At 45.0% G+C, this 26329-nt stretch overlaps 1 protein-coding gene across 1 annotated transcript in view; it reads right to left on the reverse strand.

The window, feature by feature from the left end:
* Positions 1-24880, reverse strand: part of PRPF6 (pre-mRNA processing factor 6) — a 38936-nt gene extending 14056 nt beyond the window's left edge. The window contains exons 1-13 of the mRNA XM_082225878.1: positions 24616-24880; positions 20843-21011; positions 20541-20659; positions 20258-20336; positions 18847-19023; positions 16945-17100; positions 16116-16210; positions 15078-15234; positions 11403-11565; positions 4282-4400; positions 2746-2964; positions 1872-1994; positions 254-375 (exon numbers count right to left, since the gene is read on the reverse strand). Of these exons, the coding sequence (XP_082082004.1) occupies positions 254-375; positions 1872-1994; positions 2746-2964; positions 4282-4400; positions 11403-11565; positions 15078-15234; positions 16116-16210; positions 16945-17100; positions 18847-19023; positions 20258-20336; positions 20541-20659; positions 20843-21011; positions 24616-24842 (1925 nt within the window). The 5' untranslated portion in view covers positions 24843-24880. The remainder of the gene's footprint in view (positions 1-253; positions 376-1871; positions 1995-2745; positions 2965-4281; positions 4401-11402; positions 11566-15077; positions 15235-16115; positions 16211-16944; positions 17101-18846; positions 19024-20257; positions 20337-20540; positions 20660-20842; positions 21012-24615) is intronic.
* Between the last annotated feature and the right edge of the window lie 1449 nt (positions 24881-26329).

Below are 26329 nucleotides of genomic sequence, written 5' to 3' on the forward strand. Positions count from 1 at the left end.
TTTCGGAGGCTCCCTGTAACACAACTGTCCCTCTGCGCCCCCCCCCCCCCTAGTTCTGATGGCAGTTCCCTGACAAATCCTACGAGAAGGATCATGGAAGGATATTTTAGAGATCTTCTTCCTTAAATGGGATAGGCCTATCTACAAAAGGGGTTTCCCCTCCCAAGATGCAACAGGTGAAAGCAAACACACACCCTGCAAAAGTAACCATCATGATGAACTGGGATCAAGCAGGACCACGAATGTGACGTACCTGGTTCCATGATTCTTTTCGAAATAGGCTGCTCGCAACCACACACTTTTCTTGCTGGGGAAGACTTGTAAGGCGTAGGCATAGATTGCCCGGGCGCACTCAAGCGCATTGTGAGCGACGCACTGTGGGAACACGAGAACACAAAACTATTGGGGCTTCTGCGACAAAGAGCAAAGTTGGTCAACGTTTATGTATCTGTCTTTTCATGACTTTTGTGTGTACATACTCAACAAAAGGGATTTCTGTGTATTAGTTTCTCTGTCAACCAGATGATTCTAGAGTGGTAAAGAGGGTTGATTTCTCCCACCTTGTATGCATGTGTGTGGATTCCAGTCCAGTTTAATAATTCAGAGTGATCATGGATCACACTCATCATGCTGATCATTGTCCAGGATAACTGCCCCAGACTAAGAAGCAGTATCGCCTTTGCCCTAAAATTGGATACAATAGCCGCAATGCAAAACCCACGAGAAAGGAGTGAGAATGTAGCAAATCTCCTCTTTTACAAGGACTTCACAGAAGGGCATGTAGTCACATCTCAAGTTGCTTTTTTGGAATCCAAACACTTGGAATTGGTTGCGATGAGGCAGTTGATGCTGTGCTCAAAATAGGTCTATGTGTGAGAGAGTATGCATAACAAAAGAGCCCTCTAGGTTAAGAAATGAGAAACGCTTCTTAAACATATTTGCACCAGGTTACGCAGTCAAGTTCCACAAAATACAGCTGTGGACCAGAGCTTTTGCACACATCAGAATACCAGTGGAGTCAGTTTTTATTAGCTAGCACCATGGCCTTCAGGGAGGCTCAGGTGCAGGCCAGCACAGCGTGGAGAAATAAAGTTACCACCAACATGCCCGAAGATTAAGGCTTTCTGGGAAATGATATATAATGAAATGAAAAAGGTACTTAAATGTACTTTCCCTAAGAAACCAGAGGCCTTTCTCTTGGGCATTGTCAGCCAATTGGTGTCAAAGAAAGATAGAACCTTCTTTATGTATGCTACTACAGCAGCAAGAATACTTATCGCAAAGTATTGGAAGACACAAGATCTACCCACTCTGGAAGAATGGCAGATGAAAGTCATGGACTATATGACATTGGCTGAGATGACTGGCAGAATCCGTGATCAGGGAAAGGAGACGGCGGAAGAAGACTGGAAGAAGTTTAAAATCTATCTTAAGGACTATTACAAACTTGATGAATGTTAGAATGTCGAGGTTTAAAGAAAGAAAGGGTTACAGTGTTATAAGATTGGACTGAAGGAAAGACTAAGAGGATAGAGGTTTGAGAGAAACAATTGGAAGTTGCTAAAAATTTTGGACATTGGGATGCAGAAAGGGGAGGCATGGGGGAGTCGGAGAAACAAGGTTTTAGGAGAAAAAGGCTATGAAACTATACATGTTTGTATGTCTTTATATATGTTTGTATTGTCTTAAAAAAATTGTAAAACCAATAAAAAAATTTATAAAAAAAAGAGAAATAAAGTTACCACCAGCCACCGATCCTAGAAAGCCCACACCACTCACCTCTCTAGATTCACTATCCTGACCCATCAGTACCACACATTAGGCGGCTGATCCAGGGTTAGCAAACTTTTGCACTTGGGATCTGAACTTACACTGTCGGCATCTTCCATCCAGGTGTGCTTCCGGTCCTCTTCCTCAATCCCGATCCCAATCACGGCTCTCATGATTGCCTGGCATGTTGCCACACTCCCAGCTTTATCACACTCCTCTGCATCCTAGAAGCAACATCACTGCAATTCATGCCGGGCACGGGAAATTCGGGACTCGACAGTGAAGCAACAGCCAGTTTTTATAGTATTGTATGTTGAAAAGTTTACTTTTCCGCCATAGTGGTACCTATTTATCTACTTGCACTTTGATGTGCTAAACGGCGTTTCCGTGCGCTGCTCTGGTTTCGCCAGAAGCAGCTTAGTCATGCTGGCCACATGACCTGGAAAACTGTCTGCAGACAAACATCGGCTCCCTCGGCCAGTAAAGCGAGATGAGCGCCGCAACCCCAGAGTCATTTGCGACTGGACTTAACTGTCAGGGGTCCTTTACCTTTATGTTGAATAGTTTGAATAAATTAAAAAAAAAAAAGTCCTGCTGTATTCGGTGGAGCTTCCTCCCAGGTAAGTGTAGATAGGATTATAGCCTCTTTTTTAAAACTAAAACAAAATCTACCTCTCCTCTTCCACAGCACTCCCTGTATCTCACCACAGTTGCTCCTGGAAAGCATCTGGGATTTCTTCTGCCTTTTCCCACTCTATCCATCTTTGGCAGATGCCAGTCTGGAATACCTTAAGGTCCGATACATTTATTCCTGTCTGAGCTTTCGTAGACAAAATGGGAGACACTCAGACCTATGGTGAGATCTACTGAATGCCCCTCGAGCTATACCCACAGCATCCACCTTGAGCACATGTTACGGTGAAAAACGTGGTCATTCTTAAATAGGGTTTCCAAAGAGACAATCCAGAGCAGTACCTGAATCCATTGCTCCCGGTTTATTTCCACCCCGTTGGCCCTTAAGGAGGTGATGGCTCGGTCAATGATCTTCTCCACCATCTGAGTGTTCCCGTTGGCCTCCTCAAGTTTGGCAGCTGTGATCCAGATGTGCCTGTCTGTCGGAATGTTCTCACGGGCCTTGTTCAAGACTTTGCGGGCGTTCTCGTACGTTTCCAGCCTCGCTAGGGCAAGCCACAGCTGTATTGCAAGGGCAAAAAGGGTTGTCATTAAGGCAACAGAACTTATCACCATGCAGATTTAACAGCAGTTGATTCTCCATTGTCTGTTCTTTCTCTCTCCCCCCTTTTTAAAAAATAAAAAATGGATTACAAGAATAGCCAAAAGTGAAATAAAAAATGGAATTTATAAAAACAGCAAGAAAAAGTCCAGAAATTATTCACACCCCAGCTAACTAGTCTATCTCCAGCAAAATCTCACATAACATCTCAAGGATAGGAAGAGAAATATAAAAACCCATCAAACACTCAACTACCAGAACGTAAGTAATTTGGTGTTTTGCTACATTCCACTGCCATAACCAATGCTTGCTAAGCAGCTTCAAACCCTGGTTGGAGTTACTGTGAGTAACCCTGGTGCTGACATGATACTTAACCAGAGCCAAGGCCTGCAGGGGAATTTGCACTAGAAAACGAAAACACAGGAGGAAGCACAAGCAAAACCAGAGCCTGCTCCACCACTCTTATGGCATGGTTAAGAGATTGCCTGTATTAAGTCTGCAATAGCACAATAAGCGTTCGAAAATTAAGATCTGTTTTAGAAGTTCAGATTTACGGATTACTGCTTATTTAACTTTTTGCAAGAGGATCGTATGACTGAAGCACATTCAAGGGGGGGGGGGACTGCAGCAATAAAACTACTAGCACATCTGCAAAGCTAAGCAGGGTCTGGTATGGTTTCGAATCAGATGGGGGAAACCGTGTGTTAATATTCCTGCATTGCAGGGGGTTAGACTAGAAGGCCCTTCCAAGTCTCTAATTCTATGATTCTGTTATTCCTCCTCCCTCTGCTCCCCTATGCCTGCCCAGTGGGTTGCATTTTACATTCGAAATGAGATCCATACAGATGAGAAATCGCTAGGATTACATTTGTGTTATTAGAGGCTTTGACTGGATTTTAATGATGCAGCATAGCCAAACTGAAGCATGCGCACTCATTATTTGAGAGTGGTAAAATAGGATGGGATAATTTTGATGGGAGTGAATTAAATTTGCAGTGGTAGCAAAAAAGAACTCTTCCCAGTAGCCATGGAAGTTGATCTCCCATCCAGTTCTCAGATGAATTTGAGAGATGGGGGAAACCTATCCTTTGTACTTCCCACTGCTAAACTAGGGAGTGGCAAGTAACAAACAAACCCCAGTTCATTTTCATTTGGGGGCCACTGTCTTCCCCGCCCTCAAATTCCACAGTTGTCATCTGAGATTTTTCATCCGTCTTATTACAAGACCACCCAGAGCACAGTCTGAAGCGGTGAATGGGAGGGATTTGCCAGCTTACTTCCACGCTGGTGGGGCAGCATTCCACAGCTCGGCTGAGCATTATCCTGGCATCCTCTGGCTCTTCTAGCTCCACAGCTGCTTTCCACAAGCGGACAGAGTTTGGAACATGCTCCAGTGCTAGAAAATAGTAAAAGGAAAACAAAAGATCAGTTAGGTTGAAGGAGTCTTATCCAGAGTAGGCTGATGACCTGGAAGCGATCACTAGAGCATTGCTTGCAGATTCACCACAAGGGGCAAAACCTCTGAAGAGTGCAGGTGAACTGCCAGTGATGACTGACAAAACTGTCAGTGGCATACTAGATTTGGGAAGTGGGAATATGCTGTCCTAAAAAAAGGGTGACTTGCCCTAACGGGGAGGAAAAATTATTTAGCTTCTATTTCTTCTGTAGCTTTGACGTTTTCTAAAATTCCATCTCCAGCTTTCTTACATTTAGACGGCAAAGTTGTTATAGAATCAAATAGTGCAAGGGGCAGATTTGAATGACAGCTCAACTGTTCACCTTAGCAAGCATAATCTGAGGCTTCTTTTTTTGCAAAAACCTCAAATCTTAACCTAATAATTCTGCAGAGGCTTCCTCTGTGACCAAATGCATACTTAAATCTCTTGTCTCCCTTACTTTTCTTTTTGGCCTTAACATCCTGCTTGAGGAAGAAGTTCTGTACAACTTGAAACGCTCAACAGCACATTGTGAATTTGGGCTGGTTCTAATAAAAGGCATTATTTTTCCCCTCTCACTTCCTGTTTGGAACATTTCTCTAAATGGACCCACACAACTAGCTGCTTTGCTTTTCAAAATAGTTGCGGGCAGTTTTAAAGGACACTCTTCCAAAAAGCAATCAATACCGTGCCCCTAAAACAGATTGTTTTGGAAAAGTTTTCTTAAAATGCTAAGGCCTGGCTTTAATAAAGAAAAAGCTTCAGAGCCCAAGGATGATTTTCTTCAGCAACCCAGGGCAGTCTCTCCCTCTGTTTATGAAAAGAGACTCTAAAAAGGCAATTTTAACCAAGCGCCTTTTCAGCAGACCTGCAGAACAGCGTTAGAAAATAAGATATGAAAACTAAGAGCTAAATGGCACCTTAAACCTAGGTTATGGGCGCAACAACAGAACATCTAGGCACACTTTTTATAACAAGAATACAAAGCTGAAAATGAATGAACTGCAACTAAAGTATTATGTTCATTTGTCACATGGAGTAGTCCTTCCCCTGCCCACCCCCTCTAAACACTTTTAAGAGAGTCTCTTCTCCAGTCTTCAGAAAGTAGCTGGAAGTGGGGAAACAGAAAAAGGTCCTCCTTTCCTTCCACTCTGCAGTTTTAATCTGAAATCTTAGGCGCAGCACTGAATTCAGAGCTCAGAAACTGCTTGTGCTATTGAAATTCCCTGTCACAAAATGCGCCTAGAACAATGGGAGTTTCAAACACTACTGCAGAACCTCATGTCCAAGGTGGCAACAGAAAGAGTCCTCTTTCTTCCTGCATGTGGATAACCTAGAAAACTGAATGACACGATTTTATGGGCAAAATCCCAATCTGCCTGAACGGGGTTTCCACCCTTTTGCTTGCCTCGGTGAATGTGCTATCACATCCGGGGAGCAGGATAAATAGCAACGCTTCCCTCCACCCATGGAGCTTCTGGTGGGGTGGGGGAGAAGAGAAAGAAAACCGTCCCCAGAATTCCCTGGCAATCCCCGCTCACCACCACCCAGCTCGTAATGCTGGGAAGAAGGCTGGCAGGAGTGATTTGGCTCTTGTATCGTCATGATGTCCTGGGCACCTTAACTATAAAACAATCAAACCAGAACACTCCTTCCCACCAATTGCTGCTGAGCACTTCAGCTGTGTAGGCAGAACCATGTCTTGGCAACCAAAGCCAGACAAAAAAATCACAATACCTTGGGACTAAAACTTTCAACTTCCACAAATCTGTATCTTCTTCATGGAAAATGATATACAACATAGCACACATTTAGTTGCGGGAGGGGGGAGTGGCTCCATGTCCCCCCTTGCCCTCCTACCAGCAATGCATACAAACACATGGGACAACCGTAACTTCTCTTGCTCCAAGAAACAGAACTCATTGAAGCAAGCTGAGGCAGGGAAACTTTCAAAACGAAGATGTCTCATCACACTTTTTTACATTGCTGAATGTAGAGAAGGGAGAGAAAGAGACGAGGGGCTGCCATCTACAGCAGCGGTCACTAACTCATGTCACTACAGCCCCATGAGACACCGGATGCAACTCTGAATGCAGAGGCAAGGATGCATTAATTACACTAATGGTGGCGATGGATGCATTGTTAATTATGCTCATGGTGGGGGAAGGATGGCCCACAACTTGGATTAAAGGTAAAGGTAAAGGTACCCCTGCCCAAACGGGCCAGTCTTGCCAGACTCTGGGGTTTGTGCGCCCATCTCACATTTATTGGCCGGGGGCCAGCGCTGTCCGGAGACACTTCCGGGTCACGTGGCCAGCGTGACAACGCTGCTCTGGCGAGCCAGAGCCGCACACGGAACGCCGTTTACCTTCCCGCTGGTAAGCGGTACCTATTTATCTACTTGCCCCCGGGGGTGCTTTCGAACTGCTAGGTTGGCAGGCGCTGGGACCGAGCAGCGGGAGCGCACCCCGCTGCGGGGATTCGAACCGCCGACCTTTCGATCGGCAAGCCCTTATTACCTATTAAATGCCCAACCCTTCCTCAAAAGAAATTCAGGGCGGCATAAATAGGACGGTTATCACATCAACCACCCTGTGAGATAGTTATGGGTAAAGAAAAAGCACCGAGTGAGCTTACTGGCTGAACAAGTACTTGCATCAAGGGGTCTTTAGTTTAAGCCAATACTAATTTCGCACATTAGATGTCGATCCTTAGAATCCAAAAACTCTCTTTTCCCAGGAAGGAAAGACAACCAGAAGCTGGGAAGAAAGGCTAGTTCAGTGTTTCCCAACCTTTTTTGAGCAAAGGCACACTTGTTTCATGAAAAAAATCTCGAGACACACCACGTTACAGCCCCGTGACGTCAGCGCGCAGCGTCACGCCGGGAGGGACGCACGAAGGAGGGGGGGAGGGCGAGCGGAGGCAGCGGCGAGCCCCGTTCCTCCCCATCCGCCCCTTTCCGTGCAAGGAGCGCGAACAGGTGTGAGAAGGGGGTCAAACCTGCGGGCCGGCGCCGGGGAACCTCCAAGCTTTGGGGGGGGGAGGAGGCAGCAAAGCGAGGCAGGAAGGAGAGCGCGGCTTGGCTGGGTGAGCTTTGGCAGGGGCAGGGAATGAGAGCCGCGAGGCGGGTGCTGCGGACGGAGGCGCTGCCCGCCGAGCTCGCAGGCAGCCAGGCAGGCAGACGGCGAGAGCCCCGTGCTGGGCGGCCCCTCCTCGCCGCCGCCGCTCCGCATCTTGCCGCCCGACTCCCTCCAGGGACGGCGCCCCAATCGAAAATTTGACTTAAAAAAAAAAATCTTTCGAATTTTTTAATTTTTCCCACGGCACACCAGGCAACATCTTGTGGCACACTAGTGTGCCGCGGAACAGTGGTTGAAAAACACTGGGCTAGTTAACTAGGGGAATTTGACTCTGCTGAGCCTCACAGTGAGACAATATGGAAAGATCAAGTCCAGCTGGTCAGACCAGCAAACAGTCCTAATCTAGCAGCTTTATGGGACTCAAAAATATTCCGGTCACCAGATCAAAGAGCTATTGCCATCTCAAGTCCTTACACTGGACAGGCCACTTGCCCCATCCTTGTCTGGGAGGCAGCCACTTAGATCAGAAAGGTGGAACACAATCCTCTATGCTGAACTCATTTCTGTAGCACCCAGGTTAAAAACATCACATGAGAACCACACACCACTTCAGCTGCCACGTGCATCAAGTGTGTACTCTCAAAATGTGTCCCAACTTTGTGCACTCTGCCCCTTCCAGATCACCTGGTTACACAGGGATTGAAGGTGGATGGGGAAAAAGCTGAGCACAATTCAGAGCTAGATCATTTGCTGCTTAACCTTAAAGTAAGACCGTTAAAAGAAGAAGAAAATGGGGTATCTTTCATTTTCCTTATAACTGGAGTGTGGTGATATTCTCCCTTTAAGACTAGCATGCGGGTTGTGTGGGAATTCGTTAGAAATGCTAGAATAATGAGCTTAAACACAGCTGTCTCTCATTAAGGCCTCAATGCCAGTATCGAACGGTAATCACAGACACATGATGGGAGCAGGTGCTGGTTTATTTGGGCGGAAAGGGTGAACTCCCATACTCAGCGTTCCCTTAAAAATGGGATTGGGGTGAGCATGAGCAGTTCTCTGATCATGGAAGGTCAGCGCCTGTTCAGACCTTAGAAGGCATTTTGCCTCAGCCTACTAAGATTTATATTTAAGTGTCAGCTAGCTAGATAATATAGTTTTGTTATTTTTTAGCCTTGAGCAGTCTTAATTTGTGTAATTGTTTGAAGCTTTTCCTTTTTACAGACTTTGGCTTTTAATAAAGTTTCTTATACAGTGGTACCTCGGGTTACATACGCTTCTGGTTACATACGCTTCAGGTTACAGACGCCGCTAACCCAGAAATAGTACCTCGGGTTAAGAACTTTGCTTCAGGATGAGAACAGAAATCGTGCTCCAGTGGTGCGGTAGCAGCAGGAGGCCCCATTAAGCTAAAGTGGTCTTCAGGTTAAGAACATTTTCAGGTTAAGAACGGACCTCCGGAACGAATTAAGTACTTAACCTGAGGTACCACTGTAAGCCTTTACGGAAATTGGTCTTGCTTGGGTTTCTGAACCTCCTGATCTTGACTACGCTTTTCAAAGTGGGTCTTTCATCACAACTGGTCTTTCACACATGCGGCAGAAAAAGCCGGGTGAGGAGACAGAAGAGTTGCAAGAGACTGGTGCCTTGATGCACTAAGAAACAAAACCTTCTCAAAACATCGAGCTGGTGCTGGCTCTTTAATTACACCCACAGCAGCCCACAAGAGATAATGATTGCATCTTCCTCAGGCTCTGAGGCAGCGAAGGATGCTTCCTGGAAATTTACTGCGACAACATTCTGACTAGTTGGATGTTTGCCGTCCTTCATCATGTTTATAGTCGCAGCAGGGGTTTTTTCTCCAAGCACTTCTCTAAATGCTGGATGACAGGCCCTGGTGTTCCGAAACACTACCCAGCAGAAACCGGCATGTTCTTGCAGCGAGAGGATTCAATTCCCACACATCAGGAAGAATGCCTCACATACTGTGGCTTTATCACATATGCCCAAATAACACTAAATGAATACCCGATCCAGAGACCACCCTTACTACTCTCTCCTGGCATCAAGACACAAAACACCCGCGTTTGAGTAACTCATCGCACGGCTAGGCTGACATTTACATGGCCTAACCAGATGGTCTTTCAACCACAGGCGAACACTCCACATGCAGACAAGGTGCCAGTTTTTGGGGGAAAAGACCTGTATGAGCAGGTCCAGCCCATGTGGCTAAGTCACTTCTAATTTCTCCAAGCCGCTGAAGAGCAACTTACAGAATGAGGAAAAGCAGCTTCAAGCAGAAAGATTAGCATTTCAGAAGACTCTGTTAACAGTTCAAGAAGGACACTGACAAACTGGAACGTGTCCAGAGGAGGGCAACCAAAATGGTCAAAGGCCTGGAAACGATGCCTTATGAGGAACGGCTAAGGGAGCTGGGCATGTTTAGCCTGGAGAAGAGGAAGTTAAGGGGTGATATGATAGCCATGTTCAAATATATAAAAGGATGTCATATAGAGGAGGGAGAAAGTATGTTTTCTGCTGCTCCAGAGAAGCGGTCACGGAGCAATGGATCCAAACTACAAGAAAGAAGATTCCACCTAAACATTAGGAAGAACTTCCTGACAGTAAGAGCTGTTTGACAGTGGAATTTGCTGCCAAGGAGTGTGGTGGAGTCTCCTCCTTTGGAGGTCTTTAAGCAGAGGCTTGACAACCATATGTCAGGAGTGCTCTGATGGTGTTTCCTGCTTGGCAGGGGGTTGGACTCGATGGCCCTTGTGGTCTATTCCAACTCTATAATTCTATGATTCTATTCTATGATTCTAACTCCTGAGAACAATGGAAGCTTAAGGTTCAGCACAATATTTAGAGGGAGTAAAATACAACTTGAGGTTCCCCTCCCCCACTGCCTTTGGGGTGAAAAGTAAGAATTTACTAGTGTTCTATGTAAATACGTACTTACGTAGGCCAAAATTTTCTGGCAGAAAATAGGAGTGTATATGTTAACTAATTACAAAAGGTTTAAAAGTTTGGTCTTTGTATATTCTCCTTTCAAGCGCCGATCTATAACCAGAGGGCTACATGTTCACCCACTATAGTTGCTTCCAGCAAGCTCAGCTCATGCTTTCCAAGTTCCAAGGGGCAGGCGGCACCTTTGGCTTTGGATACGGGCCGTGCCAAGTAGCAGAGATTAGACACCCCACAACTACCATCATCCTACCACCCTGAAGGGACAAAGCTGGTATTGAACCAGGACTATCTGTGGATCCCCAGCTGCAATCATCATGACAGCTTTTTTTAAAAGACTCTACGTGTCTCTCTTGTGCAAGGAGCCATCTAGGTTGTGCGTTATGACTGCCTGCTTCCATCCCTTACTTCCAAGGGGCCTTCTATCAAACTACCGAGACAAAAAAGAGCCAGCAGATGAAAGCACAATGAATCAGGAGAGTCACCTGGCATCGAAAAAATTAAAGCAGGTGTCAGGTGAGCTACCCCAGAGATGAAATTCAAAAGGTACCACAACCGAAAAGGTCCTCTCCCTACCTGGAACCCAACATCCTTCCGAAGAATGGAGCAAACAGAGGAGAGCCTCCAGTTAGTGATCTTGGGGACTCGAGCAGAGTTGTGTGGGGTAAAAACAGTTTAACAAGGACCCGGGGCATAAGTTTTAAAAAGGCAAGTACTTTTCCGTCCAACGCTTTTTGAGGTGAGCTTGGAAACAGGCCAGGAGTCAAGGCATGTGTTTCAATACAGGCGAGATGCCGTCCCCTTGCTCAGTCCTAGTAAATAGCCCAGCAGCTGCACCCTGAACTAAACGTAATTTCCAAACTTGTCTTCAAAGGGAGCACCCTGCAGCACTTCAAAGGCAGCTCTCTCTCTCTCTCTCACCTTTCCGAAGGACACGCTTCTTTGCTCGGATGTCAGTCTCCAGCTCTGCTGCTCTGATGTAAATCCGGACTGACTGTGGAAGGTGGCGAACGGCCTGGGCAACCACAGCCTTAGCAGTATCCCCCGGCTGCAAGCGGGCAGCTTCCAACCAGACATCTTCACTCTGTGGAAACCAGGAGAAAGAGACACTGGATTGCAATTTAAGCAACGGATGGAGAAGGTTAGGCTCAAAGTGGGCCTCCAGGCCTCTACCTGGCCTGCGTGACCCTTCCTATGCCTTCTCCCCAAGTCACACTCTTCTCTGGCCCTGCTCTGTCTGCACCACCCTAGAGTCTTTTGTCTGGCTGGAACATGTTTACTTGCAATAATGCCTCTTGCTTGCCATTTCTCCAAACTAAGAAGTCCCAATGCGGCAGGCTTTCTACATAGGGGAGTTGCTTTATCCCCTTGATCATTTCACCGGCCCTTTCCTGAACCTTTTCAAACTGTACTCCACATGCGGTCGCACCATAAATTTGCATAATAGGCATTACGATGTTGGAATATATATTTTTACGCTTTCCCAAAATATTTATTTATTCAAAGTGATTTTCTTCCCACTCTTCAGATAAAGAAGAGGGGGGGGGGGAGAAGGCTTCCAAAGCAGCTTACAGCAATCAGTAAAAATTCAGTCCCTGCCTACAGGCTTACAATCTAGAAGTAAGGACACAAAAGGCATGGGGTTGTGCAGGGAGGAGGAAAAAAGCAAACACAGGCATTTGTTCTTGTCAGTAGCACCGGAGGCCTGTGTGTGCTGGCTCTGACCAATGGAATGAATCCGAAATTCTTTTGAAAACTAGATTCTGGAAGCAGGATGGAATTATACAGTTAAATATGTACTGGCATAATTCATTCAGGTGGCAGTATTCTAGATTCCCTGATCGTAACATTCTGTACTGGCAGTTTTATTTTCAATTCCTTTTCCACTTATCCCTAGCATGGATTTGCCCTTTCCACTGCTGTCGCACATTGGATCCACATCTTCATCAAACTAAACAAGACCACAATAATTTGCAGAGTTCTCTTTCATGCCCTCCAACCCCCATCTTTTCCCGTCATGAACCAAGGACAAGGAATCTATATATTGCTGGACTCCCAGCTCCCATCAGCCCAAGCATCATGGCCAGTGGTCAAGGATGATGGGACCTGGCGCTCCAACAACATCTGGAAGGCTACAGCTTCCCTACCCCTGTCATAATCCGAATAGCCCCAAACACATTTTGCCTTGGTCATCCTTGGTAGCAGAGCCAGTGCAGAAGGTGGCACAAAGTGGAGGAAAGCAGAAAGTAAAGATGTATCAAGCAGAGCAAAATATTTAATAAGCAGAAAGGAGAACGAGGGCCCAGAAAGCAGGATGGGGAACCTCAAATCACAATGCTTAAGGTGTTTGCCTAATCACCACTGACATTTCCCCAGAGCATGTAAAAGCAGCTGTTAAGTTAGAGCCACAACGCTCCTTTTCCCAAGTGGATTAAAAAAAAAAAAATCGCACCAGATCAGAAGAATCTTTATTTGCATCAGCCACGAGCCATAGCAGTAAAATAAAATGTACTGAAATAGAGATACAGTGATGCCTCGCAAGACGAAATTAATTCGTTCCGCGAGTTTTGTCATCTTGCGATTTTTTTCGTTTTGCGAAGCACAGTGTCGGAAAAGTTTTGGAAAAGTTTCAAAAATCACCAAAGTCTTCAAAAACCTCAAAAAAGGCTACCACACCGCGTGCTATGAGTTGCTCCTCGAAGTCAAGTCGCAACTGTATTAACGGTGTTAAGAAAAAGGAAACAAACTTGCAAGACGTTTCCGTCTTGCAAAGCAAGCCCATAGGGTAAATCGTCTTGCGAAGCAGCTCAAAAAACAAAAAACCCTTTCGTTTTGAGAGTTTTCCGTCTTGCAAGGCATTCGTCTTGCGAGGTACCACTGTAAAAACTTAACCATACAAAAAAACATTTTGGAGGTTTACATCAATAATCAAATAATAGATCTTATTCTAATTGCCCCTGCTAAAATGTTGGCAGTTTTTGCTGTCACCTGGTTATCTTGATCTGCTAGAAGAAAGGACACAGTAGCAATGGTTGAGCGTCCCGACGTGGACAATAGAGGGATAATAACCTAACTCCTCAAATCTTTATAAAGAGTGCAAGCTGAAGCACATGAGCCACTGACTCAGAACTGCCAATCTCCACATGGAAATAACCGATTATCCAACGGAATTTTTTTGAAATCAACCCTCAAGTACAGCCGAAGGCAGTGTATTCAATCTTGCTGAAGTGAAAGTGTGTCTGTATTTTGGAACTGTTAAATTTTGCAAATAGGGTGCCAACGTGTCAAAATGACTAGGTGGGAAAAAATTTCCTTACCGTGGCCAAATTATTCTGTTGCTCAGTATGATATAGGCACTGTCTAATTAAATTATTTGCTTTACTGAAGTCCTGTGTTAATAACTGTTGTGGTGATAAACCAGAAAATTAAAGCTTTTGGTTGACAATTCTAGTCCAAGCACTCTCATAACAATCTTGCGGTACTAAGGGTAGTAGACCAGCAAATAGAAAACTTCAATGGAGCAAACCCTAGTGCCTCCAATCCCGGTGGGGTGCACTGGCAATGTCAAACAGCTGACAGGGGCTGTCAGTAAGCTCCTATTCCCATTGCCAAGAAGCAACTGGGAGCACACTTCAAGCTCCCCATTCTGCCTCTACAGTTGTGTTTTAACCTAGGTAAAAAAAGGGTAAAGGACTCCTGGATGGTTAAGTCCAGTCAAAGGCGACTCTGGGGTTGTGGCGCTTATCTCGCTTTCAGGCCAAGGGAACCAGCATTTGTCCACAGACAGCTTTACGGGTCATGTGACCAGCAGGACTAAGCTGATTTGGCACAACAGAGCACCGTGACAGAAGCCAGAGCGCACGGAAATGCCGTTTACCTTCCCACTGCAACAGTACCTATTTATCTACTTGCACTGGTATGTTTTCGAACTGCTAGATTGGCAGGAGCTGGGACAGAGCAAGCTCACGCGGGGATTCAAACCGCCAACCTTCCAATCAGCAAGCCCAAGAGACTCAGTGGTTTAGGCCAAAGTACCACCCACGTCCCTCTGTCTTTACCTATGCCATGTCCAATATCACATATGACATCAGGTGTGGGGCTGGGGGGGTGTAGCTTGGGGTAAACAGGCTCATGGGCCAAACTAGGCCTACAGTGTTGAAGGGTTCCCACCACCACCTTAAGTCACAGTGATCAAGAGAATTTATTTTGTGTGCAAAGTGACAAGAAACCAGCGCAGGTACAGTGGTGCCCTGCAAGACGAATGCCTCGCAAGACGGAAAACTCGCTAGACGAAAGAGTTTTCCGTTTTGGAGGTGCTTCGCAAAACGAATCTCCTATGGGCTTGCTTCGCAAGACGAAAATGTCTTGTGAATTCCTGTGGGGTTCCCCCCCCCTTTTTCTAAGTCGCTAAGCCACTTATCAGCTGATCCGACCAGCCGATAAGCCGCTAAAAGCCGCTAAAAGCGCTAATCCGTCAATGGGCTTGCTTCGCAAGACGAAAAAACCGCTAGACGAAGAGAATCATAGAACGGATTCTTTTCGTCTTGCGAGGCACCACTGTACTTAAGGAGGAGTCCTGGAAAATGGAATGCTCACCTTGGGACACATTTCTGTCCCTTTCATGATAAGGTTCCGTGCTACCTGCAGTTTTCCGGTCACCTCTTCCAAGCGCGCAGAAGCAATCCAGGCTGGCGGGTGGTGAGGGTTTGTCTCCCGCACAGACTTCAGAAGCAAACGTGCTTTCTTGATGTCACTGGCAAGGGGAGAAAATGAACCCAGAATAACTTGGCATGCTTCTACATCACACCAATTCACCGACACTACAGACTTCTCCTGGGTAATAAATGTCATCATATGGCAAAGGTATAAAAGTGGTGAGGACAGAACAAGGCCCACGGTTTGTGGGGAAGGTTACAGGAATGAAGCAAAGGAACAAAGGAAGCGAGCTAGCAAGCAGAGTCTGGAAGACGGTGGAATGGATGGGAGATTTTTAAAAATTGCCTGCGAGAACAAAGACAAGGGGCTAGAGGAGAAAGAGGCACGGGTGTGGATTGAAGCAAACTAAGGGAGTGGTATATGTTCACATGTATTATTATCTACCTGATTTGCCAATCTGTAAGAGTCAAAGATGCTCTCTTGGAGGCAAACCAGGTAGAGGCAACTTGAGAGTGTGCAAGCAGGGTCTGCCTATGCGCTGGCACCAACTTCTGGGAAACCTGCACATCCCACTTTAGTCAGCTCTGCCCCATTAAGCAATGGCCAAACAGGACCTACGGGACACACACAGTCCTTTGAATCCTTGCTTCTGGAAACAGGATGGGGGGGGGGTTGACGTTCTGTCAGGTACCTCCCACCTTAGTGGTTTCTACATTCTGTGTCACAAACAAAGGCTGGACCCTGAACCATGTGCCGATCACTCAAAGCAAAGGGGCCTTCTTGCACCAAGGGTGGGAACCTATGACCCCCCCGATGTTGCTGGAGTACAGGTTCCATCATTCCTGATTGTTAGCTATGCTGTCTGGGGCAGATGGGAGCTGTAGTTCAACAACATCCAGCGGGAGGGCCACAGGCTCACCAACCCAGCTCTCGTGACGAGAAAATCTAATAGCCCAATCAGTGCACCCGCTGACTTACTTGATATCTCCACCGTGTGTGGGAATCATAGAATTCAAATCGGTGAGGTAGCCCTTGGGATCCACCACCGTTTGGCCACTCACAGAGTCAGACACCTGGAGATGTAAACCCAATGATTAATCAAGTGTTTGATCGCCATCATCATTTTATTTGTATGGTGTCTTTCCATAGTTAAAACCATGCTCAGGGCGGCTTACAACATGACAAGATTTACACAATCACACACATAACAAAAACCATAAACAAATAAAAAGCGTCAAAAAGCACACAACCAAACTGAAACCATTTCTGCATAGATTATAATAAGATCTAAAAACAAAGGTGCAAAAATTAGTATGATTAACAACAACAAAAACCCAAACAAAACACTCTAGACAATAACACAGCCCAAGAGGTTTTTCAACAGCTGTTGTAGCTGGAGTCAATCAAGGCCCTGTCCTCCCAAGCCAGGTAGGGAAAAGGCCAGCAAGGCAGGGAGCAGGTCTTCCAGGATCCACTGCCAAGATGGTCTCTGGCCTCTTCAGCAGGCCCAGATTTTGTAGCCAGCGCCATTAAAGTTTATCACTCAAGCCTCACTAACATGCACACAAACAGACTTAAAAGAAACTCAGAAAATAAGATCACTTTGTTGTGCAGAATTGGGGAAAAAAACCCTACACTCTTTGTTCCAACAACCCTATATTTGGGGTTGGGGAGAATAACCCTGAAAAATAACCGCTCAATGGCAAGCACTCACTTTTCTGGATGCCAAAGCTGACAGTTCTAAGGCCCAATTTCGTTCGTCAGGTTCAATAAGCAACAAAAATCTGCTTTGTTCCTTGATGCTTACCTGGCTGAGTCGCATGTCCATCAAGGTGTTCCTAGCTTGGCCAATCTTCCTCATGTCCAGCTCACCTGTCCCAGGAGTCATCAGCCCAGGTGTCATTCCTCCTGGATAAGGTGTGTTTAAGCCCCCGGGAAAGGGAGTATTCAGCCCACCAAATTGCTGTTTTTTAAAAAAGGAAGGGGCAAAACCAAATAAGTTAAAGTCTCTAGTGCAAAAAGAACACCCAGGTCTCCACCATAATCTTAGCCATCAGTTTTAGTGGGAGGGGAGGGGACTCTCATCTTTGTGGTAAGTGGGTTGTGTACAGGATTATATACTGCCAGGGCTCACTACAAAATGATGGTCACCAACGGCAACAGAAAGCTTTGCTGTCACTGTACTACTGCCTCCATGATCAGGGCTTTAGTTTTCTCAATTGTACTAGAGAAAGTAAAGCAGGACACCAGAACATATCACTGGGGGTGAAGGCTAAAACATGACAGAATGTTGGAAACTGGCTTTTACACAGACACATTTTGCTGCATTAGCAGAAACTAGTCAACTAGCTATATATTAAAGATAATTTGACTGAAGGGTTAGCGAACTTTCTAAGCTTATCCTTATATATCAGACAGGAAGTTGGAACCATGATATCCACTTAGAAGCAACACTGATTCCACACAAAACCTTCCCACAATCACCCAAGGTGGCTCATTGCCATTTATGGAATGTAATTTATAGAATGTAATTTAAAGAATGTCATAAAAACTCACCATAAGACACATCTAGAAAAGCAGAAACAAACAAAATGGTAAAACTATCTGGGATATGTTCCTACCTCCACACTAGCAAATAGCCTTTCGAAACAGTATGAAAACAGAGGAACATTGATGAACCTCTTGGGAAAGATCATTCCACAGAACTGGGCCAACAATATGAGGATTTTTTTTCATTCAGGGCAGCATACAAATAAACAATACCCCACCTGAAGTCCGAAAAGGTTGGCCTGCAAAAGCTGCAGCACATGATCTTTCTGATCACACTGAGGATTTGAAGGGAACTGGCTCTCCTCCCTTCATAGGTTGCCCAAAGCCAGACAGTGTCCAGATTAAAATGTTGGATTCACAGGGGTGGATGGAATTAAGAATTCAATGCAAATAATGTCCCTGACCTGCAGCAGCCAATTCCTTTCCATTCCCATTAGCAAAGGAATGTTTATAGGCATTAACTTTAAAGTTGCTCCGACAATTTTTATGCAGTCTGGTGTGACTTTAATGATTACACAAATAATGAGCCATATGATGGAAGAGTATCCACAGTTTACAGCACAGTCTGCTGTGCATGAAGCACATACAGTGGTACCTCGGGTTAAGTACTTAATTCGTTCCAGAGATCCGTTCTTAACCTGAAGCACGACTTTAGCTAATGGGGCCTCCCGCTGCGCCACCGGAGCATGATTTCTGTTCTCATCCTGAAGCAAAGTTCTTAACCCGAGGTACTATTTCTGGGTTAGCGGAGACTGTAACCTGAAGGGTATGCAACCCGAGATACCACTGTATTTTATTTTTTCCCCTTCCCCCTCCCTATAAATTCTAATTGTTATTGAGACAAAATGTTTCCTTACTTATGATCACCAATCTAAACAATAAAACATTACTATACATTATTTCCTATCTGTAATAACTTTGGTATAAACACCTTGTCGCAACTTTGTTAATATACTCGGAAATGTTTGCCCGAGTGCCTATTGTTGTTTTATCTTTTATTTTAATTTTATGTAATTGTTGCATGTCATATGCTCTAATGTAAACAAAGACAGCTCTCAATGCAACCAAGTTAAACAGTTTAAAGATGAAAATGAACAAAAACTATGTTACAAAAGAAACCTCTTTCAGGTGGACCTGTATCCCTCCCCCGCTTTCTCACCGTTTGCCGGGGATCCACGGATGTGTGATTCTCGCCTGACTGCAAGTGCTTTGCAAAGAAACTGTCAGGAACAGGAGTCAGTTTCTCATAACGTGGATTCCTTTGGCGTTTGTTCCTTGCATCACCAACTTCAGGGATACTAAGCCACTCTTCCTCAGTGACCTCAGCTAGTTTTCTCTACAAAAAATGCAGACAACATAATTACAGTGCCATAGTTGAAATCAGTGTGTCACTGAAATACAGTTTTGATTTCTCCCTCTTTTTCATCCACAACTTCTTAAAAGTTATTCCTGGTGTGTGAATGAGGAATAGACACTCCAAGTGGTCTGGAGAGTCAGTATCTGAACCCAGGTCTCCAAAGCTGAAGTCCTATGTTATTCACTGGTCCACTTTGATTTAGTACAGTGGTACCTCGCAAGACGAATGCCTCGCAAGACAAAAAACTCGCTAGACGAAAGGTTTTTCCGTTTTCGAGTTGCCTCACAAGACGAATTTCCCTATGGGCTTGCTTCGCAAGACGAAAACGTCTCGCGACTTTGTTTCCTTTTTCTTAAAACTGTTAAAACAAAGGGTGCTTAGCTTGAACAGCTGCAGTTGTGACTTGACTTCGAGGAGCAACTGTAGCACGTGGTTTTGTAGCCTTTTCTCAGACTTTGCTCACTTTTGAAGCTTTTCCAAAACTTTTCCAGAACTTCTCTTGCATCCATTTGGTAAGTTAAACTTTTAAAACTTTTTTGGGGTGTTTTGGATTTTGGGTTGGGGTGTTTGGAATTCAAGGACTTGGTGTTGGGGAGGGGTTTGCAAGAATCTGGAAGCTTGTGTGTGTGTTTTCTGCATTTTTATGATTTTCTGTGACCATCGAGCTACTCTGCTGTTCTTTAAAAAAATTTCTGGATTTGAATTTCTGTGTGGTGGGTAGCTGGGGGAACAGTTGAGGAGGGGGTTCTTCAGCAAGAAGCAAAGAGTGGAAGAGGAACCTTCTTCGAGTTGTCCCCCAGAGTCTTAGAAAATATACTGTACACTTTGTTGATTTTTAAATGTTTTTCTATCATGTTTATAAAGTTAATTTATTTTCCTTTCAATTTTTGAACTGCTCTTTACAGTATGTGTGACTTTAAAGAGCAGTTAATAAACTGTTGTTGTACCAAATTTGGCTTTGTTTGGACTTTTTTTGACCATAGGAACGCATTAATTGATTTTCAATGCATTCCTATGGGATTTCGTGATTCGCAAGATGAAAAATTCGCTAGACGACAAAACTTGCTGAACGAATTAATTTCGTCTTGCGGGGCACCACTGTAGTTGATATCCAACACATACTACACAAACATTTTTCTGACTCCCCTCCTCCCCAACGTAATTTTCTGATTTCACCTTTGGAGAACACACACACACATTTTTCTCTCCTTACTTTCAGATCTGAGAACTGCTGCTGAATTTTTGGCCGTTCCATTCGGTACTTTTCAATCTCTTCTTTCTCACGCTGTTCTCTAAAAAATAAAAAAAGCACAGGAATCAACCATGCAGGCACCCATTCCTATTTCCAAAAGGGAGATATAGCAAGTACTTTTAATACTTCAGGACCCCATGTTCAGGCCCAACATATAACCAGAGAATCAACAGGCAAGGTTCCAGTGCAGAGGCTCAAGATACAACCAGCATTTATCTCAATGCTGAAAAAAATCACCTCCTACCTTCTCTCTTTTCTCCTTTCATCCATCCTTTTATCCAAAGCAGCGTAAATCGCATCAGCTTCCTCATCATCTTTTTCATAAGGTCCACTGGAGAACAGACTTCCAGCATATCCATTGAACTGCGAATGACAAAAAGGTAGTATTAACTGCAAGAACCCCGTTATCCACTAAGCACACCCCACAGAACCACAGCTAGTAAGAGTAGACAGGCTAAAGGGGAGCAATGGTCTGAGCACAATGTAGCTTTATGTGTACATTGCCATTAATGTCCATCAAGACAGTTAAGGCCAAAGATGCATCACCTCATCGTAATTGGTGTCGTTCAGATCTTCATCGTCGTCATCCGCAGCCTGGTTTTTCTTCATCTGGTCCCCAACGGTCCTCTTCCCTGGCGGAGCATGGCGGTCATCCACAGGGTCATTTGCATCCCGAGCAGGGCCAATGTCCGAGCGGGTAGTGAAACCTGTAGCACTAGACAGAAGAAAGCAGCCAGTTCAGTATGAGGGATTTCGGACAAGGGACTGGGCACCAGTCCTTCAAATTCAGAAACCCTGCTCCAAGTCCTACCTAAACCCAGGCTTGCAAATAACCCCTCAATTGTAGCAAGGGAAAATAGTCCCTGGATGCTCAGGAAGCAAAACATCTGCAAATTTTAAAAGCTAATCTTTACTTTCCAAGGTTACCAGTGTGCCTTAAATGATATATATATTGATATATATCAATATATAAAAAAAGGAAAAAAAGAAATATGTCCTAGCGTGATAAAAAAGGTGATAAAAGTTCTATATATATAGAGAGAGAACTTTTATCACCTTTTTTATCACGCTAGGACATATTTCTTTTTTATAAAGTTTTTTATTAAGAATTTCAACATAATATATCAAAACATATCATATTCATTATTTTTCCCCCTTTCCCCCCACTCCCCATCAAACCCTGCCTCCCCCCGCAGAGTCTTCCCTCAGCTCCTCTCTGATTTCTCAACACATGTTATTCTCTGAATATTATAAAATTATATAAATCCTTATATTATCTATCTACCATGTTATCAATCAATAAATTTGTGTATGTTTATTCAAAACCTGCCAAGGAGTCCAATTCATTTTGTTGTCTTTTTAAAACACTAGGACATCTTTCATGTGCGTACATATACTGAATATAAAATACTGAAGCAGGTCTTCAGTGAGTGTCTAAACCTGCACAATACTGGCACCCATAGAATCACAGAACTGTAGAGCTGGAAGGGACCCTCGAGGGCCATCTAGTCCAACCCCCCGCTGCAATGCAGGAATCTCAGCTCAAGCATCTATAACAGATGATCAAGGGAAGTAAGCATCTATAACAGATGATCAAGGGAAGTAATAGTGCCACTGTATTCTGCTCTGGTCAGACCTCACCTGGAGTACTGTGTCCAGCTCTGGGCACCACAGTTCAAGAAGGACACTGACAAACTGGAACGTGTCCAGAGGAGGGCAACCAAAATGGTCAAAGGCCTGGACACGATGCCTTATGAGGAACGGCTAAGGGAGCTGGGCATGTTACCCTGGAGAAGAGGAGGTTAAGGGGTGATATGATAGCCATGTTCAAATATATAAAAGGATGTCACATAGAGGAGGGAGAAAGGTTGTTTTCTGCTGCTCCAGAGAAGCGGACACGGAGCAATGGATCCAAACTACAAGAAAGAAGATTCCACCTAAACATTAGGAAGAACTTCCTGACAGTAAGAGCTGTTCGACAGTGGAATTTGCTGCCAAGGAGTGTGGTGGAGTCTCCTTTTTTGGAGGTCTTTAAGCAGAGGCTTGACAACCATATGTCAGGAGTGCTCTGATGGTGTTTCCTGCTTGGCAGGGGGTTGGACTCGATGGCCCTTGTGGTCTCTTCCAACTCTATGATTCTATGACCATCCTATATTGGCATACCTCTGAATGCCAATTGCTGGGAATCACAAGCAGGCTTCCCATGGGCAACTGAGGCAACTTTAAGTGCCCAGACTAAGTTTGTTTTTGTTTTTAGAAAACCCAAAGTGTCTGAGACTGAAAATATCCCAAGAAATCTGCTGACTTTTGCTGCTGTGGTGCTTTTCGTTGCAACCAATGTTAACATGTCAGAATAAAAAAATAAATAGATATCCAATATGGATTTTCAAACAAAAGCTTATCCAGGGAAGCAGACCTGAGTCACCATCCTCTGACACAAAGCACATGGCTTTGTTTTTGAACATTTTCCTGCACTGGGGCACAATGGAGTTGGCTGAGTCAGTGTTAAAATAAACTTCCTGGGTTGCAAAGCGTATCTGAGCTTTGTGGGGGGAAGAGGAGACACAACACCCTTCTCCCAAAAGCAGGGTTATAAACGCAAAAAAGTAAAATATACATAAATAGACTTTCCAAAAAATGAAAGGCAAATACATTAGTAGTAGTAACAATAATAATACAGTAATAATAAAGCCACAGGGTGAGTTTATTATTATTATTTATTAAATTTGTATATCGCCCTTCATCCACAGATCTCAGGGCATTCACAGCATGTTTTCTTTATTTCCTTATCTTTCGTAACTTGCCAATTTTTAAAAATGGGGGGAAAAGAGTCCTATTCAGGGAAGGGTGCCGTTTCCTTTCACAGAATCACAGAGTTGGAAGGGACCCCTGAGGGTCATCTAGTACAGCCCCCTGCAATGTAGGAATCGGAAGGCAAAAAGAACTCTGCACATGCTCCAGGCGTCGGGCCATTGAAGCCTTTCAAAGGCTACACAGCTCTACCTCTCTTTTAAATCAGAACCAGTGAAGGCGGTGAAGGTCCTGTGTGAGTGTCTGGAGGCGGTAGGAGGATGGATGGCGGCTTAACAGATTGAGGTTGAATCCTGACAAGACAGAAGTACTGTTTTGGGGGGACAGGAGGCGGGCTGGTGTGGAGGATTCCCTGGTCCTGAATGGGGTTACTGTGCCCCTGAAGGACCAGGTGCACAGCCTGGGAGTCATTTTGGACTCACAGCTGTCCATGGAGGCACAGGTCAATTCTGTGTCCAGGGCAGCTGTCTACCAGCTCCATCTGGTACGCAGGCTGAGACCCTCCCTGCCTGTCTGACAGTCTCGCCAGAGTGGTGCATGCTCTGGTTGTCTCCCGCTTGGACTACTGCAATGCACTCTACGTGGGGCTACCTTTGAAGGTGACTCGGAAACTACAACTAATCCAGAATGCGGCAGCTAGACTGGTGACTGGGAGCGACCGCCGAGACCACATAACACCGGTCTTGAAAGACCTGCATTGGCTCCCAGTACATTTCCGAGCACAATTCAAAGTGTTGGTGCTGACCTTTAAAGCCCTAAACGGCCTCGGTCCAGTATACCTGAAGGAGCGTCTCCACCCCCATCATTCTGCCCGGACGCTGAGGTCCAGCGCCGAGGGCCTTCTGGCGGTTCCCTCATTGCGAGAAGCAAAGCTACAGGGAACCAGGCAGAGGGCCTTCTCGGTAGTGGCACCCGCCCTGTGGAACGCCCTTCCAGCAGATGTCAAAGCGATAAACAACTACCTGACATTTAGAAGACATCTTAAGGGAAGTTTTTAACATGTGATATTTTACTGTATTTTTGGTTTCTATGGAAGCCGCCCAGAGTGGCTGGGGAAGTCCAGCCAGATGGGCGGGGTATAAATAAATTAATTATTATTATTATTATTATTATTATTATTATTATTATTATTACACAGACACGCCTCGCTCTGAGGAGGAAATCACCCTGCCTATGGGTACAATCGGGAAGCAAAAAGGAACTCTGCACATGCTCTAGGCGTCGGGACCTTGAAGCCTTTCAAAGGCCCCACGCAAACACGCGCGCCTTGGTCTAAGGAGAAGGCACTCTGCGTATGGTCAGAGGAACCTTCCACGCGCAGCGTGGGCACCTCAGAGCCGAGCAAAGAAACGCTGCAAGGGCGGCGAGGGAAAGGCCTGACCCGAGGAGGGCCCACGCGAGGAGGCCTCGAGGAGGCAGCCGGGCCGAGGCCCACCCGCCGCCGCCGCCGCCGCCCCCACTTCCCGGGGCCGCTGCCCAACTCCAGCGCCCGGCCTCGGCCCACTCACCCCCGGCCCAGGCCCGGCACGTAGCCCAGCGGCGCGGGCATCCCCAAGAAGGGCTTCTTCTTCCTGTTCATGGTGCCCGTCAGAGAAGCCGTCAGGCCCGAAGCGCTGCCTCCGCCGCCGCCGCCGCCGCCACCCCCGGAGCTCGCCGCGCTGGAGCCCGCCGGAGCCGAGGCCCCGGAGGCCGACGAGGAGGCCGACGAAGACGAAGAAGCGGCCGCGGCAGCCATGATGGCGGGTGAGGAGAAGACGCGGCGGGAGGCGAGCGAGAAGAGGGCGGCGAGGAGGCCGGGCCTAGCCGCTCCTGCTCCGCCTCCCTCGCGGAGGGGCGGCCTCAGGTAGGCGGGCTCGCGGCTGCTTCTCCTCAGGCGGCGGGAGCCTCGCTGGGCCTCGGTCGCGTCGGGGAGACTCTGAGGGCGGGAAGGGAGGGAGGGAGGCGGCGAGGAAAACAGGGCGGCGGCGCTGCTTTTTATTACTTAATTCATTATTATTATTATTATTATTATTATTATTATTATTATTAGGCGCTTTATTTATTTGTGCGCCGCTTTCCCACACACCCGGGAAGTTACAAAGCAGCCGCGGAAAGGCGCGCTTTTGCTGTCATTGGCAAAATATTCTCTGTTTTGCTTATTTTGTGTAATATTCATATTGACATATCCCTGTTGGTCGATATTGATAGTTACCTTATATTGGGGTTGGTGTTAATTGATATTTGATTCCCTCCCCCCCATTTTCTTTTTTCTTTTCCTTCTCCTGCAATGAGGCTACATTTTAATATTTTAATGTTCCATTATTTTAATGTTGTATTTTATTTTTGTTTTTAAGTTGTAATCATTCATCTTGTTTTTATTATTGCTTGTAAGCCGCTCTGAGCCCGGCCTTGGCTGGGGAGGGCGGGGTATAAATAAAAAATTATTATTATTATTATTATTATTATTATTATTATTATATTTTAATGTTTGACACCTGCACATTTTATTACAACGACAGCATTTTTATAATGATATGTTGATATTCAATATAGTATAGTAATATAACAATATGTTGTTGTTTTATTTTGTTTTGCTTACTTTTGTAATATATTGAAATATCCCTATTGATCGATATTGATAGTTACCTTATATTGGGGTTGGTGTTAATTGATATTTTAATGTTTGGCACCTGCACATTTTATTACAACGACAGCATTTTTATAATGATATGTTGATATTCAATATACGTAGTATAGTAATATAATAATATATGGTTTCATTTTGTTTTGCTTATTTTGTAATATTCATATTGAAATATCCATATTGGTCGATATTGATAGTTATATTGGTGTTGGTCCTAATTGATATTTTAATATTTGGTACCTGCACATTTTATGACAACAGCATTTTTGTAATGATATGTTGATATCCAATATAGCATATTGTTGTTTTATTTTGTTTTGCTTCTTTTTGTAATATTCATATTGAAATATCCATATTGGTCGATATTGATAGTTATTTATATTGGTGTTGGTGTCAATTAATATTTTAATATTTGGCATTCGCACATTTTATTACAACAGCATTTTTATAATATGTTGATATTCAGTATAGTAATATAATAATATATTGTTGTTGTTATTGTTTTATTTTTATATGCCACCAGAGACACTCTGGGCGGCTCCCAACAGAAAATATCGATAACACAATAAGTACAGTATCAAACACGGAAAAGCTTTCCT

Source organism: Podarcis vaucheri, assembly GCF_965113315.1.
Source record: "Podarcis vaucheri genome assembly, chromosome: 6".
In the NCBI taxonomy this organism is placed as follows: domain Eukaryota; kingdom Metazoa; phylum Chordata; class Lepidosauria; order Squamata; family Lacertidae; genus Podarcis; species Podarcis vaucheri.